General features: G+C 51.8%; 1 protein-coding gene across 1 annotated transcript in view; it reads right to left on the bottom strand.

Annotated features, from left to right (window-relative positions):
• Positions 1 to 12,607: 12,607 nt before the first annotated feature.
• The window catches only part of LOC137362915 (RAF proto-oncogene serine/threonine-protein kinase-like), a gene marked incomplete at its 5' end in the record, with an annotated part of 31,997 nt that continues 26,959 nt past the window's right edge, over positions 12,608 to 17,645 (bottom strand). The window contains 2 exons of the mRNA XM_068027068.1: positions 12,608 to 13,174; positions 15,158 to 15,292. Coding sequence (XP_067883169.1) covers positions 13,034 to 13,174; positions 15,158 to 15,292 — 276 coding nt within the window. The remainder of the gene's footprint in view (positions 13,175 to 15,157; positions 15,293 to 17,645) is intronic.

Genomic DNA, 17,645 nt, shown 5'->3' with positions numbered 1-17,645 from the left:
GTTGGTGGAATGGGCAGACAGGTGGCAGATGATGTTTGATGCAGAGAAATGTGAAGTGATTCATTTTGGTAGGAAGAACATGGAGAGACAATATAAAATAAAGGGTATAATTCTAAAGGGGATACAGGAGCAGAGGGACCCGGGTGTATATGTGCATAAATCATTGAAGGTGACAGGACAGGTTGAGAGAGAGGTTAATAAAACATACAGTGTCCTGGGCTTTATTAACAGGGGCATTGAGTACAAGAGCAAGGAAGTTGTGTTGAACTTGTATAAGACACCAGTTCGGCCTCAGCTGGAGTATTGCGTCCAGTTCTGGGCGGCACACTTGAGGAATTTCAGTTATGAAGATAGACTGGAGAAGCCGGGACTGTTTTCCTTGGAGAAGGCTGAGAGGTGATTTGATAGAAGTATTCAAAATCAAGAGGGGTCTGGACAGAGTAGATGGACAGAAACTGTTTCCACTTGTAAAACATAGAAAATAGGAGGAGTAGGCCATTCGGCCCTTCGAGCCTGCTCCACCATTCATTATGATCATGGTTGATCATCCAACTCAGTAACCTGTTCCCGCTTTCCCCCCATACCCTTTGATCCCTTTAGATCCAAGAGCTATATCTAACTCCTTCCTGAAAACAGACAATGGTTTGGCCTCAACTGCTTTCTGTGGTAGTGAATTCTACAATTTCTCCTCATCTCAGTCCTGAAAGGTTTACCCCGTATCCTTAGACTATGACCCCTGGTTCTGGACTCCCCCACCATCGGGAACATCCTTCCTGCATCTACCCTGTCAAGTCCTGTTAGAATTTTATAGGTTTCTATGAGATCCCCCTCACTCTTCTGAACTCCAGCGAATATAATCCGAGCCGACTCAATCTCTCCTCATACGTCAGTCCCGCCATCCCAGGAATCAGTCTGGTAAACCTTCGCTGCACTCTCTCTATAGCAAGAACATCCTTCCTCAGATAAGGAGACCAAAACGGCACACAATATTCCAGGTATGGCCTCACCAAGGCCCTGTATAATTGCAGCAAGACATCCCTGCTCCTGTACTCGAATCCTCTCGCTATGAAGGCCAATGTACCATTTGCCTTTTTTACCGCCTGTTGCACCTGCATGCTTACCTTCAGCGACTGGTGTACGAGGACACCCAGGTCTCGCTGAATATTCCCTTCTCTCTCAGTTTATAGCCATGCAGATAATAATCTACCTTCCTGTTTTTGCTACCAAAGTGGATAACCTCACATTTATCCACATTATACTGCATCTGCCATGCATTTGCCCACTCACTCAACTTGTCCAAATCACCCTGAAGCCTCTCTGCTTCCTCCTCACAACTTACCCTCCCACCCAGTTTTGTGTCATCTGCAAATTTGGAGATATTACATTTAGTTCCCTTATCTAAATCATTAATGTATATTGTGAATAGCTGGGATCCTAGCACCGATCCCTGTGGTACCCCACTAGTCACTGCCTGCCATTCGGAAAAAGACCCGTTTATTCCCACTCTTTGTTTCCTGTCTGCCAACCAATTTTCTATCCATCGCAATACACTACCCCCAATCCCATGCGCTTTAATTTTACATGCTAATCTCTTATGTGGGACTTTGTCGAAAGCCTTCTGAAAGTCCAAATAAACCACATCCACTGGCTCCCCATCAACTCTACTAGTTACATCCTCGAAAAATTCTAGTAGATTTGTCAAGCATGATTTCCCTTCCGTAAATCCATGCTGACTCTGTCCGATTTTACCACTGTTCTCCAAGTGCTTTGCTATAAAATCTTTGATAATGGACTCTAGAATTCTTCCCACTACCGTGTCAGGCTGACTGGTCTAGAATTCCCTGCTTTCTCTCTACCTCCCTTTTTAAATAGTGGGGTTACATTAGCTACCCTCCAATCTGTAGGAACTGTTCCAGAGTCTATAGAATCTTGGAATGCATCCACTATTTCTAGGGCCACTTCCTTAAGTACTCTGAGATGCATACCATCAGGCCCTGGGGATTTATCGGCCTTCAATCCCATCAATTTCCCCAACACCATTTCTCTACTAATACTGATTTCCTTCAGTTCCTCTCACACTAAACCCTGTGTTCCCCAACATTTCTGGTATGTTATTTGTGTCCTCCTTTGTGAAGACAGAACCAAAGTATGCATTTAGTTGGTCAGCCATTTCTTTGTTCCCCATAATAAATTCCCCTGTTTCTGACTGTAATGGACCTACATTTGTCTTCAGCAATCTTTTTCTCTTCACATACCTATAGAAACTTTTACAGTCAGTTTTTATGTTCCCCGCAAGCTTGCTCTCGTACTCTATTTTCCCCTTCTTAATCAATCCCTTGGTCCTCCTTTGCTGAATTCTAAACTGCTCCCAATCCTCAGGTCTGTTGTTTTTTCTGGTGAATTTATATACCTCTTCCTTGGATCTAATGCTATCTCTAATTTCCCTTGTAAGCCATGGTTTGGCTACCATCCCCGTTTTACTTTTGCGCCAGACAGGAATAAACAATTGTTGTAGTTCATCCATGCGCTCTTTAAATGTTTGCCATTGTCTATCCACCGTCATCCCTTTAAGCGACCTGTTCCAACTCGTTGTGGAGAGCATGCAGGGTTTTGGGGGGGGGGGGAGGAAAGTTGCTCTTTGGGAGAGCCAGTGTGGGTATGATGGGCTGAATGGCCTCTGTGCTGGGCTGCTCTTACCTCTGCCCTGGGCTGCTCTTACCTCTGCCCCACTGCTGGCCCAGCCTGGCCAGCTGGGGTTTGTCCGTGGAGCTCAGGCACTGCTGGAGTGCTCCCAGGCTGCTCAGCCCTCTCCCCAGCAGCACTGCATTGCTCTAGCACCGGGGTGAATATCAGTGGCGCGAACCAGGTCTGGCCAGTGTGGGTCCATCTTACTCCAGTGACACTTCTCCCAGTCCAGTGTGGGTCTTCCCCGGCCCAGCGTGGGTCTATTCCAGTCCAGCGTCGGTCAATCCCAGTCCAATATGTGACCCTCCCAGTCCAGTTTGAGTTTATCCCAGTCCAGTGTGCATCTATCCCAGTCCAGCGTGTGTCCCCACCAGTCCAGTCTGAGTCAATCCCAGTCCAATGTGTGACCCTCCCAGTCCAGTTTTGATCTCTCCCAGTTCAATGTGGGTTTATCCAGGTTCAGTGTGGGTCTCTCCCAGTTCAGTTAGATCACCCCCACACTCGCTGAACATAATCCTGCAATTACAGACCTGTCTGATTTTATCATTTATTCGTCATTGCATCTTATTCAGCCCTGACTGCATTCTACCTGGTTCTGGCTGCACTGTATCTGCAATGACTGCATCCTGTCTAGGCCTGACTACTGTATCTTGTACTGACTGTACACTAGTACAACTACACTATCTAGTCCTGACTACATCGTATCAAGCTCTGACAGCACCGTACCTAGTCTACTTGATCTCTCCTCACAGAACAATCCCCTCATCCTGGAATCAGTCCAGCAAACCTTTGCTGCACTCTCTCTCGGGAAAGCACGTCCTTCCTTAAGTAGGAGACCAGAACTGTACAAGACCTCAGGTGTGGTCTCACCAAGGCTCTATATAATTGCAGTAAGAATTCCTTACTCATACTCCAATCTCTTTGTAATAAAGGCTGGCATGCCATTTACCTCCCTAATTGCTTTCTGTCCCTGCATGTTAACTTTCTGGGATTTGTGTACAAGGACCCCCAGATCACTGTGAAAACCAAGTCCCAGCCTCTCACCATTAAAAAAAAAAAATCTGCTTTTCTATTTTTCCTACCAAAGTCACACTTCTCCACACTATATTCAATCTGCCATGTTCTTGCCCACTCACTTAACCTCTTAACTCAGTCCCCTCATCTAAATCAGGTGCTCCGGTTTCCTCCCACAGCCAAATACTTGCAGGTTGATAGGTAAATTGGCCATTGTAAATTGCCCCTAGTGTAGGTAGGTGGTAGGAGAATGGTGGGGATCTGGTAGGGAATATGGGATTAATGTAGGATTAGTATAAATGGGTGGTTGTTGGTCAACACGGTTGGACCACTTTTCCCATGGAGTTTTTAATTTGTTAAGAGAATGTAGATTCGTTACACTTATGGATTAATTCTTTAAATGTTTGCCGTTGCCTATCTATGTCATACCTTTCAGTCTAGTTTCCCAATCTACCTTAGCCAGCCAGCCCCTCACACCTACACGGTTTTCTTTCTTCAGATTAAAGACTCTAGTTTTGAAATTTAACTAAATCACCGTCAAACTCAATGTAAAATTCTATCATGTTATGATCACTCTTCCCTAGAGGCGCCATTTGCTAAAAGGTTACTAATTAATCCATTTACGTTGCACAATACTCGATCCAAAATACCGTGTTCCCTCTTTGGTTCCTCGATATACTGATCCAGGGAACGATCCACAAACTCGACCTCTGCATTTTAACTGCAAACTAGTCTATATGAAGTCCTCTACGTTTATCGTTATTACCTTTGTGCTCCTCTAATTTACTGATTTATCCTCTGCCCAATACTGCAACTAGTATTGAGGGGCCAATACTCCCACCACCGTTTCTGCCCCTTGGTATTTCTTAGCTTCACCCAAACTTGTTTCTTCTGGGCTAAGATCCTTTCACTGTACTGCCTCTATCCCATCCTTTATTATCAGGACTCCCCCTCCATTAGAGATGCAGGGCAAGGCTAATATACTTAACATACACTCAGTTAGTACTTTGTTTCAGCATTCACTAAGGAAATGGAGGCTGACAAATTGTCAGTAGAAGCAGAGCGAGTACAGGCAGTGGATAGGATAAGAATTGAGAAGGGGGGAGGTACTAACAAGGTTGGCTATGCTTAGGGTTGATAAATCACCTGGTCCGGATGGCTTGCATCCCAGGTCGCGAAAGGAAGCGGGAACGGAGATAGCGGAAGGGCTTGCCACAATCTTCCCTGGATACGGGGGGGGGGGGGGGGAAGTGCCAGAGGATTGGAGAGTGGCCGATGTGACACCCTTATTGAAGAAAGGGTGTATGGACAGTCCTAGCAACTACAGGCCGGTTAGTTTAACATCAGTGGTGGGTAAGGTTTTGGAAACAAGAATCAGGGAAAATATCAATGGATACTTGGAGAGGTTCCAGTTAATTAAGGATAGTCAGCACGGATTTGTAAAAGGTAGATCGTGCTTGACTAAGCTAATTGAATTCTTTGATGAAGCAACAGAGAAGGCTGACGAAGGGAATGCAGTGGATGCCGTTTATGTGGATTTTAAGAAAGCATTTTATAAGGTACCACATGAAAGGCTAGTTAACAAAATTGAGGCTCATGGAAGAGGCGGGTCAGTGTCCAATTCGATTAAAAAAAATGTCTTAAGGATAGAAAACAGCGAGTCGAAGTAACCGGTTGCTTTTCAGACTGGGAGGACTGCAATACTAGGACCACTGCTTTTTTTGCTACATATAAATGACTTGGATCTTGGAATACAGAGTAGAATCTCAAAATTTGCTGACGACACCAAACTTGGAAGCGAGGCCAACAGTGAGGACGATATGAACACTTTTTTTTTAATGCAGTGTGTGGAAGCTACGGGGGATCGAGCGGAGGGGAATGGGACTGACTGCACAGCTCCGTGGAGAAGAGCTGGCATGGACCCGAATGGGCGCCTTCTCGGCCGGAAATGACTCGATGACTGCATTTCCAGTTTGCCAATCCCTTCCAAAAATCACGCATCCTGGAATATTTAACTCCCAACCGAGGTCACTCTGCAACCACATCTCGGTAATGGCGAATAGGTCAAACTCATTTACGTCTTATCTGTGCTATTAATTCATCTATTTGGTTCCTGCACGCAGACATGGCACCTTCAGCTGTAACTTCCTTTTCGTGCTTTTGCCTCATGTCTCCTTTGTCCCTCATGCCTTTGTTAAGTTCTCTGTCCTGTCTCCGGGGCTGTACTATCCTGGTTTTTCTCTCTCCCAAACTCCTTAAATTCTGAATGAATGGCACAATTCCCTATTTTTATCCTCCCCTTTTACTGTGGAAATAGACACGAAATATTAGTTTACTAAATCCAGCATCTATTAGAGTCTTGTCTGCGTCTGTCCTTAACTGGCTGCACCTCCCATAGCCTTTCTCCTGTCCTTGATGTAGATGCGATTAATTTTTATATTACTGGAAATTTCAGTTCATCGCTTGATTCCAGGCTGGCATTTGGACTCGTCTGACGTCACAGAATCCTGAAGGGATAGATCCTGACATTGACTGCCCGGTGCATCTCGAGGAAGATGGCCAGAGGTTAAGTTGGAGGCTTAACACGTTGTAAATGACCGGATTGTATTGAATTTTCAGTTTGCACAGCTTCCTCACGATGGGATGCCAACTCTCGCCATCATTTCAGCCGCTCAAATGGGCGGGCAGCTCGGAGAATCCAATCCAACAACAACAACAAAAAAAATTGCTTGGGCCGCAAGCGGAAAGGCCAAAAGTGGCCACGGCGGAAGCCCGCTCCGTCCTGAATTGTTGTCTTTAACTTACCGACGGGTTCGTCCTCACCGAGCTGTGCCGTTCACTGCTGCCAGTCGCGACGCAGAGCCGCGGAAAGCAGAGACTGCGCTGTCACTTGATTCCTCCCTGTCGGTGTAGTCACTTGCCTTCAGCCCGAGGACACGACTTACCGCCCTCCGCGATCTCTGTGCTCCTCCAACTCTGGCCACGTGTGCATCCTCGCCCACCCCCACCCCTCCCCCACGCCCTTGGTCCCACCACCGCCGGTGAGGCCTCCAGCCCACGATAAAGCCTGACTCGGGTGTAAAATTAAAACCCGACCCGACAACAGCCAACCCAAACCCGACCCGGGGCCCCACTCTGAAGATCTCCGCCTCTCTCCTCCTTTAAGAATGCGAGCTGGTTAATGGGAATGGTAGCAGGCAGAATGGGGACAGTGTAGAGGGAACTTTACTCTGCATCTAACCCCCGTGCTGTACCTGTCCTGGGGAGTGTTTGATGGGGGACAGTGTAGAGGGAACTTTACTCTGTATCTAACCCCCGTGCTGTACCTGTCCTGGGGAGTGTTTGATGGGGACAATGTAGAGGGAGCTTTACTCTGTATCTAACCCCCGTGCTGTACCTGCCCTGTGGAGTGTTTGATGGGGACAATGTAGAGGGAGCTTTACTCTGTATCTAACCCCCGTACTGTACCTGTCCTGGGGAGTGTTTGATGGGGGACAGTGTAGAGGGAACTTTACTCTGCATCTAACCCCCGTGCTGTACCTGCCCTGGGGAGTGTTTGATGGGGACAATGTAGAGGGAGCTTTACTCTGTATCTAACCCCCGTGCTGTACCCGACCTGGGAGTGTTTGATGGGACAGTGTAGAGGGAGCTTTACTCTGTATCTAACCCCCGTGCTGTAACTGTCCTGGGAGTGTTTGATGGGGACAGTGTAGAGGGAGCTTTACTCTGTATCTAACCCCCGTACTGTACCTGTCCTGGGAGTGTTTGATGGGGACAGTGTAGAGGGAGCTCTACTCTGTATCTCACCCCCGTTTTTTTTTGAGCTTTACTCTGTATCTAACCCCCGTACTGTACCTGTCCTGGGGGTGTTTGATGGGGACAGTGTAGAGGGAGCTTTACTCTGTATCTAACCCCCGTACTGTACCTGTCCTGGGAGTGTTTGATGGGGACAGTGTAGAGGGAGCTCTACTCTGTATCTCACCCCCGTTTTTTTTTGAGCTTTACTCTGTATCTAACCCCCGTACTGTACCTGTCCTGGGGGTGTTTGATGGGGACAGTGTAGAGGGAGCTTTACTCTGTATCAAACCCCCGTGCTGTACCTGTCCTGGGAGTTAGAATTAGAACATTACAGCGCAGTACAGGCCCTTCGGCCCTCGATGTTGCGCCGACCTGTGAAACCATCTGACCTACACTATTCCATTTTCATCCATATGTCTATCCAATGACCACTTAAATGCCCTTAAAGTTGGCGAGTCTACTACTGTTGCAGGCAGGGCGTTCCACGTCCCTACTACTCTCTGAGTAAAGAAACTACCTCTGACATCTGTCCTATATCTATCACCCCTCAACTTAAAGCTCTGTCCCCTCGTGTTTGCCATCACCATCCGAGAAAAAAGACTCTCACTATCCACCCTATCTAACCCTCTGATTAACTTATATGTCTCTATTAAGTCACCTCGCCTCCTCCTTCTCTCCAACGAAAACAACCTCAAGTCCCTCAGCCTTTCCTCGTAAGACCTTCCCTCCATACCAGGCAACATCCTAGTAAATCTCCTCTGCACCCTTTCCATAGCTTCCACATCCTTCCTATAATGCGGTGACCAGAACTGCACGCAATACTCCAGGTGCGGTCTCACCAGAGTTTTGTACAGCTGCAGCATGACCTCGTGGCTCCGAAACTCAATCCCCCTACTAATAAAAGCTAACCCACCATATGCCTTCTTAACAGCCCTATTAACCTGGGTAGCAACCTTCAGGGATTTATGCACCTGGACACCAAGATCTCTCTGTTCATCTACACTACCAAGAATCTTCCCATTAGCCCAGTACTCTGCATTCCTGTTACTCCTTCCAAAGTGAATCACCTCGCACTTTTCCGCATTAAACTCCATTTGCCATCTCTCAGCCCAGCTCTGCAGCCTATCTATGTCCCTCTGTACCCTACAACATCCTTCGGCACTATCCACAACTCCACCGACCTTAGTGTCATCCGCAAATTTACTAACCCACCCTTCTACACCCTCTTCCAGGTCATTTATGAAAATGACAAACAGCAGTGGCCCCAAAACAGATCCTTGCGGTCCACCACTAGTAACTAAACTCCAGGATGAACATTTGCCATCAACCACCACCCTCTGTCTTCTTTCAGCTAGCCAATTTCTGATCCAAAGCTCTAAATCACCTTCAACCCCATACCTCCGTATTTTCTGCAATAGCCTACCATGGGGAACCTTATCAAACGCCTTACTGAAATCCATATACACCACATCCACTGCTTTACCCTCATCCACCTGTTTGGTCACCTTCTCGAAAAACTCAATAAGGTTTGTGAGGCACGACCTACCCTTCACAAAACCGTGCTGACTATCGCTAATGAACTTATTCTTTTGAGTGTTTGATGGGGACAGTGTAGAGGGAGCTTTACTCTGTATCTAACCCCCGTGCTGTACCTGTCCTGGGGAGTGTTTGATGGGGACAGTGGAGAGGGAGCTTTACTCTGTATCTAACCCCCGTGCTGTACCTGTCCTGGGAGTGTTTGATGGGCACAGTGTAGAGGGAGCTTTACTCTGTATCTAACCCCCGTACTGTACATGTCCTGGGGAGTGTTTGATGGGGACAGTGTAGAGGGAGCTTTACTCTGTATCTAACCCCCGTGCTGTACCTGTCCTGGGAGTGTTTGATGGGGACAGTGTAGAGGGAGCTTTACTCTGTATCTAACCCCACGTGCTGTACCTGTCCTGGGGAGTGTTTGATGGGGGACAGTGTAGAGGGAGCTTTACTCTGTATCTAACCCCCGTGCTGTACCTGTCCTGGGGAGCGTTTGATGGGGGACAGTGTCGAGGGAACTTTACTCTGTATCTAACTCCCGTACTGTACCTGTCCTGGGAGTGTTTGATGGGGACAGTGTAGAGAGAGCTTTACTCTGTATCTAACTCCTGTGCTGTACCTGTCCTGGGGAGCATTTGATGGGGACAGTGTAGAGGGAGCTTTACTCTGTATCTAACCCCCGTGCTGTACCTGTCCTGGGAGTGTTTGATGGGGACAGTGTAGAGGGAGCTTTACTCTGTATCAAACCCCTGTGCTGTACCTGTCCTGGGGAGTGTTTGATGGGGGACAGTGTAGAGGGAGCTTTACTCTGTATCTAACCCCCGTGCTGTACCTGTCCTGGGGAGCGTTTGATGGGGGACAGTGTCGAGGGAACTTTACTCTGTATCTAACTCCCGTGCTGTACCTGTCCTGGGAGTGTTTGATGGGGACAGTGTAGAGGGAGCTTTACTCTGTATCTAACCCCTGTACTGTACCTGTCCTGGGGAGTGTTTGTTGGGGACAGTGTAGAGGGAGCTTTACTCTGTATCTAACCCCACGTGCTGTACCTGTCCTGGGAGTGTTTGATGGGGACAGTGTAGAGGGAGCTTTACTCTGTATCTAACCCCACGTGCTGTACCTGTCCTGGGAGTGTTTGATGGGGACAGTGTAGAGGGAGCTTTACTCTGTATCTAACCCCCGTGCTGTACCTGTCCTGGGGAGTGTTTGATGGGGACAGTGTTGAGGGAGCTTTACTCTGTATCTAACCCCCGTGCTGTACCTGCCCTGGGGAGCGTTTGATGGGGGACAGTGTAGAGGGAGCTTTACTCTGTATCTAACCCCCGTGCTGTACCTGTCCTGGGAGTGTTTGATGGGGGACAGTGTAGAGGGAGCTTTACTCTGTATCTAACCCCACGTGCTGTACCTGTCCTGGGAGTGTTTGATGGGGACAGTGTAGAGGGAGCTTTACTCTGTATCTAACCCCCGTGCTGTACCTGTCCTGGGAGTGTTTGATGGAGGACAGTGTAGAGGGAGCTTTACTCTGTATCTAACCCCCGTGCTGTACCTGTCCTGGGGAGTGTTTGATGGGGACAGTGTAGAGGGAGCTTTACTCTGTATCTAACCCCCGTGCTGTACCTGCCCTGGGGAGCGTTTGATGGGGGACAGTGTAGAGGGAGCTTTACTCTGTATCTAACCCCTGTACTGTACCTGTCCTGGGAGTGTTTGTCACTGACAGCTGATGCTAAAAGTGTGCACTACACAAGAAAAATAGCGAGAATAAGTGAAAATGAACAGTCAAGCCAGGCAGCTGGATGCCAGCCCTGGGTCCAGCTGCCTGCCTCGAGTCACCCAGCACCTATTGGTTAGGCTGGTACCAGTGTTTGCTGTGGAATGAGACAGGCCGCAGACATACAGGAACTTTCGTGCTGCTTCAACCATTAACTTTAAAATAGTTTTTTTTTTAATTCCCAACAATCGGGAACGAGAAAATTGTTATCCAAACTGACCCATGATAAAAAATAAACTGCCGGGGCATTTTCAAGCCAAGTCCCCATGTTTGAAGAGACATTACCTGCTGCGCGGGGATAGGGGATAGAGTCCCTGCTTCTGCTGTGGAATCAAGCGCTTTCAACACCAGGCACAGGAGAGCTGCAGAGGGCAGCCCTCAGGAGTACCCCAGGCTCGACAGATCACACCCTGAGATACTGGACCCCTGGTTCAGGAGATCCCGGGTGTACCTGGACCCCTGGTTCAGGAGATCCCGGGTGTACCTGGACCCCTGGTTCAGGAGATCCCGGGTGTACCTGGACCCCTGGTTCAGGAGATCCCGGGTGTACCTGGACCCCTGGTTCAGGAGATCCCGGGTGTACCTGGACCCCGATGTCAGGAGATCCCGGGTGTACCTGGACCCCTGGTTCAGGAGATCCCGGGTGAACCTGGACCCCGATGTCAGGAGATCCCGGGTGTACCTGGACCCCTGGTTCAGGAGATCCCGGGTGAACCTGGACCCCTGGTTCAGGAGATCCCGGGTGAACCTGGACCCCGATGTCAGGAGATCCCGGGTGTACCTGGACCCCTGGTTCAGGAGATCCCGGGTGTACCTGGAGCCCGATGTCAGGAGATCCCGGGTGTACCTGGACCCCGATGTCAGGAGATCCCGGGTGTACCTGGACCCCTGGTTCAGGAGATCCCGGGTGTACCTGGACCCCTGGTTCAGGAGATCCCGGGTGTACCTGGACCCCTGGTTCAGGAGATCCCGGGTGTACCTGGACCCCTGGTTCAGGAGATCCCGGGTGTACCTGGACCCCTGGTTCAGGAGATCCCGGGTGTACCTGGACCCCGATTTCAGGAGATCCCGGGTGTACCTGGACGCCTGGTTCAGGAGATCCCGGGTGTACCTGGACCCCGATGTCAGGAGATCCCGGGTGTACCTGGACCCCTGGTTCAGGAGATCCCGGGTGTACCTGGACCCCGATTTCAGGAGATCCCGGGTGAACCTGGACCCCGATGTCAGGAGATCCCGGGTGTACCTGGACCCCGATGTCAGGAGATCCCGGGTGTACCTGGACCCCTGGTTCAGGAGATCCCGGGTGTACCTGGAGCCCGATGTCAGGAGATCCCGGGTGTACCTGGACCCCGATGTCAGGAGATCCCGGGTGTACCTGGACCCCTGGTTCAGGAGATCCCGGGTGTACCTGGACCCCTGGTTCAGGAGATCCCGGGTGTACCTGGACCCCTGGTTCAGGAGATCCCGGGTGTACCTGGACCCCGATTTCAGGAGATCCCGGGTGTGCCTGGACCCCGATTTCAGGAGATCCCGGGTGTGCCTGGACCCCGATTTCAGGAGATCCCGGGTGTACCTGGAGCCCGATGTCAGGAGATCCCGGGTGTACCTGGACCTGCCAGCCAGTCGATATGCAGGATGACGGGGCATTCCATTTAAGGAAACGCCAGGGCCTAAAGCAAATCCCCAGGCAGGAATTCAGTGAGCCAGAAACTGGCCACAACCACAGGCCAAGTCTCAAAGCCCAGCACACGTGGCCCCAGCGAGCACAGTCCCAGGGTTGAAACACAGCAGTGGTTTAAGAGATCCCCCACCCCACCCCCCCGGCCCCCAGCCACCAACGCCTTCACCCTTCCCACCATATCTCCAGCTACAGGCTAAGAGTTCCCACCCCGTCAAGGTACCTTCCATCGGACAGCTCGGAGGCTGGGTTTCCTCGCGAAAGGATGGCTGCGTCTTTGCCAAATCAAGGAAAATTTAAAGAAATAATTATATATAAAGGCGCTCCTGAAACCGCCTTCAGGGGCAGCGGTCTGACACGCACGCTGATGTCTGGTCCCCACGTCCATCGTCACTGATCAGAAAATTTACACGTGTGAGGTTCTGAGGCGGAAACATTTCTCAAGCGAAAGAAAATATTCTCCGGGTGAGGCTGCGCCGTACGTCGAGAGCAGTCCCCCCCACTGCGCCCCTGCCGAGGAGAGGAGGCGGCGGCAGCGGTGATGAGGCCGGCGGGTCACGGTCTTACGAAGGCATGAGCCGCGACGTGGTCAGCACAAAGGGGTTGACGTCCTCGGCCTGCACGGCCCGGTGCAGCGAGGGCTCGGAGGCACTCCGCTCGATCTTTGGGAGGGCGTGCTGTAGCATCTCGATGGAAGCCAGTATCTGCAGGGTTGGAGGAATTAGGAGGCACTCAAACACGCAGGACGGAAACAAACAAAAAAAAAAGAGAAGCGTCCCCTTTTAAACATTTACGTTAAACTCGCGCAGGACCCTGGTTCAGTCTGCCCTAAGCTCTATTAAAATGCTTTGATTTATTGTCTATAGCTAAACAGCAAAACTCATGGCAATCTGGCAACAGCAGAAGCAGAACTGACAGCAGGAGAGGTGCTTTTGCCCAGCACAGGCTGAGGAGCCAGGAATTGCTACAGTGCCACCACTGGCGGGAGGGTGTAATTACAGCGTGACGTGTTTACATAGGCGCTGCCCATTATAAAGGTGGTGTGGCAGAAATCCCACACGCCGAATTGAAAACATTAATTACGTCGTTTGGAACTTTGTCCGAGACGTTTTACTGGACATTATTACAAATAACTTTTAAAGAGCAGCTAGGATGGCCACACACAATTTGCATATGAGGCGCCAAAGGCCGGCTGGGAGTCAGAGGTGATTGCCCAGTCTAACCAGAACAATGGGGGTGCTCTTTGATTCAATTACCGAGAATGGTTTTGTCAATGTTGGTCGTCAAAAGCCATCGACACCCATTGACTTTGCAAGAGCCAACAGCCCGCCACCGACCCCATGTGTGTATGAACAGCCTTGAATTTCAAACGACCTCCCAGAAGGTGCTGTTTCAAACAAAGAGGTGGCCACATGACGTGACCACCTGTGTAACTCTGAGAGTTTGTGAATTGTGCCGGAGAAAGGTGACAGTAACTGAACTCCAATAGGAAGCACCTCCCTCTCTCGCCCTCTCCAGCAAAGTCCCAGGGGAGCCTTGGCTGCAGCTATCCCTAAAATCTGCAGATCCTCACGGTCAGCAAAAGAAGATGGATAAAGCCTCTCTTCAGCCTTCCAGAACCAGAGAAGCAAGCCCGAATTGTGCACGTGGCCCAGCGAGGACTTCAAGAGTTCAATTTCAACTAAGGACCACCGGGACTACACTTCTATATATAAATTTCATTGTTATGAAGGACTCTACTCTAACCTCCCAACTCTGTGTTTTCCCCTCTGTATCTATTTGTGTGTGAGAGTGCGTGCCTCTCATATGAATGGGAGCATGGATGCGCTGCGTATTTCAGTAATATTAACCGGTTTAGAGTGATAAGGTTAATAAATTTACATCTTTCTTGTTTAAACTCAAGAAAACCTGTCTGACTGGTTCATTTACAATTATATATTACAGCAGCAGGAGGAAATGCTCACTGAGGTGGTAAGTTAAATCACTGTGTTTAAAATATAAACCCTGTTGGGGTCGAATCAGAGGAGGAGAAAAAGGGGAGCCTCAGACCCCTTCCTCACCTGGTCACAACAGTGGACATCGGGCTTTATAATGGCAGTGCCCACAGATGTAAGACTTTTAATGTCAAATATGGATATTTACCCCCTGCTTTCCTGATGGTGTACAGGCTCTGCGGGTGCTGCCCTGATCGTATAGCTGATGTGAACCTGCTTTGAGGCGACTGGCTTAAACCGGTGCCCATCATAAAATGCCTGCCCAGGTGGGTAGCAGCTGAGCCTGACCTGGTCCTCACCCGACGTACACCAACCTACTCAAATTACGTCGAGGCCGCGGCGCAGAAACAGGCCATTCGGCCCAACCGCTCCGTGCTGGCATTTATGCTCTGCTCGAGCCTCCCACCCCTCCTATTCCACCTCACCCTGTGAGCGTAACAGCAGAAACTGCGAGGGACGCACGCTCGCCATCGCCCGACGGGTCAAGAGGACGGGCCTTCGATCCCCGAACCAACGGCAGCTGCTCGGTGTGGGAACCCCCGACGTGGGAGGAGGGGAGGGATCTTTCTGCTCGGTGTGGGGCATATGAATTAGGAGCAGTGTCGGCCATTCGGCCCCTCGAGCCTCCCCACTGCGCAACGCGCGGCCATGTAGACTCCTAAATGCGCGTGAATGAGTCGGGCAAGCATTTACCTGTATAAACAGGGGGCGCTCATCCCGTTTCACTTTTATACAGTCCACAATCAGCCGCTTCATCGCCTTCGGACAGTTGCGGTACACCTTGCTGAGGTCAGGGGTCAGGTACCCACGGCCAACCATGAAGATAATCTGCAAGAGAGGGACTGAGTTTATGCCCCCACTCAACTCTCAGTCCTGCCACTGGCAACCTTTTAGCACCCTCCCCGTTGTCAAGGGCACAGAGGCTCCACTAACTGTGGGCTCTTGCGCCAGGCACCCGGTCCGTCACTGACACCCTCCCCGGTTTCTGGTCCGTCACCTACTCTCCTCCCCAGGATCCTGGCCCATCACTGACTCCTCCTTGGTTCCTGGTCCGTCACCCGCTCTGCTCCCCGGGCATCTGGCCTTTCACGAACGCTCTTCCTGTCATGGATTCCCTTCCCCAGGTTCCTGATCAATCACTGACTCCCTCCACTGGCTCAGGGAGCAGCCCTCTCGCCTCGGAGTCAGAAGACTGTGGGTTCCAGTCCCCACTCCACAGACTCAAGCCCCATAATCCAGGCCGACACGCCCCGTGCCAGTAGTGAGGGAGCGCGGCACTGTCGGAGGGTCAGTACTGAGGGAGAGCCGCACTGTCGGAGGGTCAGTACTGAGGGAGAGCCGCACTGTCGGAGGGTCAGTACTGAGGGAGAGCCGCACTGTCGGAGGGTCAGTACTGAGGGAGAGCCGCACTGTCGGAGGGTCAGTACTGAGGGAGCGCCGCACTGTCGGAGGGTCAGTACTGAGGGAGCGCCGCGCTGTCGGAGGGTCAGTACTGAGGGAGCGCCGCCCTGTCGGAGGGTCAATACTGAGGGAGCTCCGCGCTGTCGGAGGGTCAGTACTGAGGGAGCACCGCACTGTCGGAGGGTCAGTACTGAGGGAGAGCCGCACTGTCGGAGGGTCAGTACTGAGGGAGCACCGCAATGTCGGAGGGTCAGTACTGAGGGAGAGCCGCACTGTCGGAGGGTCAGTACTGAGGGAGAGCCGCAATGTCGGAGGGTCAGTACTGAGGGAGAGCCGCACTGTCGGAGGGTCAGTACTGAGGGAGCACCGCAATGTCGGAGGGTCAGTACTGAGGGAGCTCCGCACTGTCGGAGGGTCAGTACTGAGGGAGAGCCGCACTGTCGGAGGGTCAGTACTGAGGGAGAGCCGCACTGTCGGAGGGTCAGTACTGAGGGAGAGCCGCACTGTCGGAGGGTCAGTACTGAGGGAGAGCCGCACTGTCGGAGGGTCAGTACTGAGGGAGAGCCGCACTGTCGGAGGGTCAGTACTGAGGGAGCGCCGCACTGTCGGAGGGTCAGTACTGAGGGAGCGCCGCGCTGTCGGAGGGTCAGTACTGAGGGAGCGCCGCCCTGTCGGAGGGTCAATACTGAGGGAGCTCCGCGCTGTCGGAGGGTCAGTACTGAGGGAGCACCGCACTGTCGGAGGGTCAGTACTGAGGGAGCGCCGCAATGTCGGAGGGTCAGTACTGAGGGAGAGCCGCACTGTCGGAGGGTCAGTACTGAGGGAGCACCGCAATGTCGGAGGGTCAGTACTGAGGGAGCGCCGCACTGTCGGAGGGTCAGCACTGAGGGAGCGCCGCAATGTCGGAGGGTCAGTACTGAGGGAGCGACGCACTGTCGGAGGGACAGCACTGAGGGAGCGCCGCACTGTCGGAGGGTCAGTACTGAGGGAGCGCCGCACTGTCGGAGGGACAGCACTGAGGGAGCGCCACACTGTCGGAGGGTCAGTACTGAGGGAGCGCCGCACTGTCGGAGAGTCAGTACTGAGGGAGCGCCGCACTGTCGGAGGGACAGTACTGAGGGAGCGCCGCACTGTCGGAGGGTCAGTACTGAGGGAGCGCCGCACTGTCGGAGGGTCAGTACTGAGGGAGAACTGCACTGTCGGAGGGTCAGTACTGAGGGAGCGCCGCACTGTCGGAGGGTCAGTACCAAGGGAGCGCCGCACTGTCGGAGGGTCAGTACTGAGGGAGCTCCGCGCTGTCGGCGGGTCAGTACTGAGGGAGCGCCACACTGTCCGAGGGTCAGTACTGAGGGAGCACCGCACTGTCGGAGGGTCAGTACCGAGGGAGCGCCGCACTGTCGGAGGGTCAGTACCGAGGGAGCTCCGCGCTGTCGGAGGGTCAGTACTGAGGGACTGCCGTACTGTCGGTCAGTACTGAGGGAGCTCAGCGCTGTCGGAGGGTCAGTACTGAGGGAGTGCCGCACTGTCGGTCAGTACTGAGGGAGCTCCGCACTGTCGGAGGGTCAGTACTGAGGGAGCTCCGCGCTGTCGGAGGGTCAGTACTGAGGGAGCGCCGCACTGTCGGAGGGTCAGTACTGAGGGAGTGCCGCACTGTCGGAGGGTCAGTACTGAGGGAGTGCCGCACTGTCGGAGGTTCAGTACTGAGGGAGCGCCACACTGTCGGAGGGTCAGTACTGAGGGACTGCCGCACTGTCGGTCAGTACTGAGGGAGCTCCGCGCT

Source organism: Heterodontus francisci, unplaced genomic scaffold (genome assembly GCF_036365525.1).
Source record: "Heterodontus francisci isolate sHetFra1 unplaced genomic scaffold, sHetFra1.hap1 HAP1_SCAFFOLD_668, whole genome shotgun sequence".
NCBI classification, from domain to species: domain Eukaryota; kingdom Metazoa; phylum Chordata; class Chondrichthyes; order Heterodontiformes; family Heterodontidae; genus Heterodontus; species Heterodontus francisci.
Note: the sequence above shows the minus strand (reverse complement) of the source record. Positions and strands in the feature narration are given on the sequence as shown.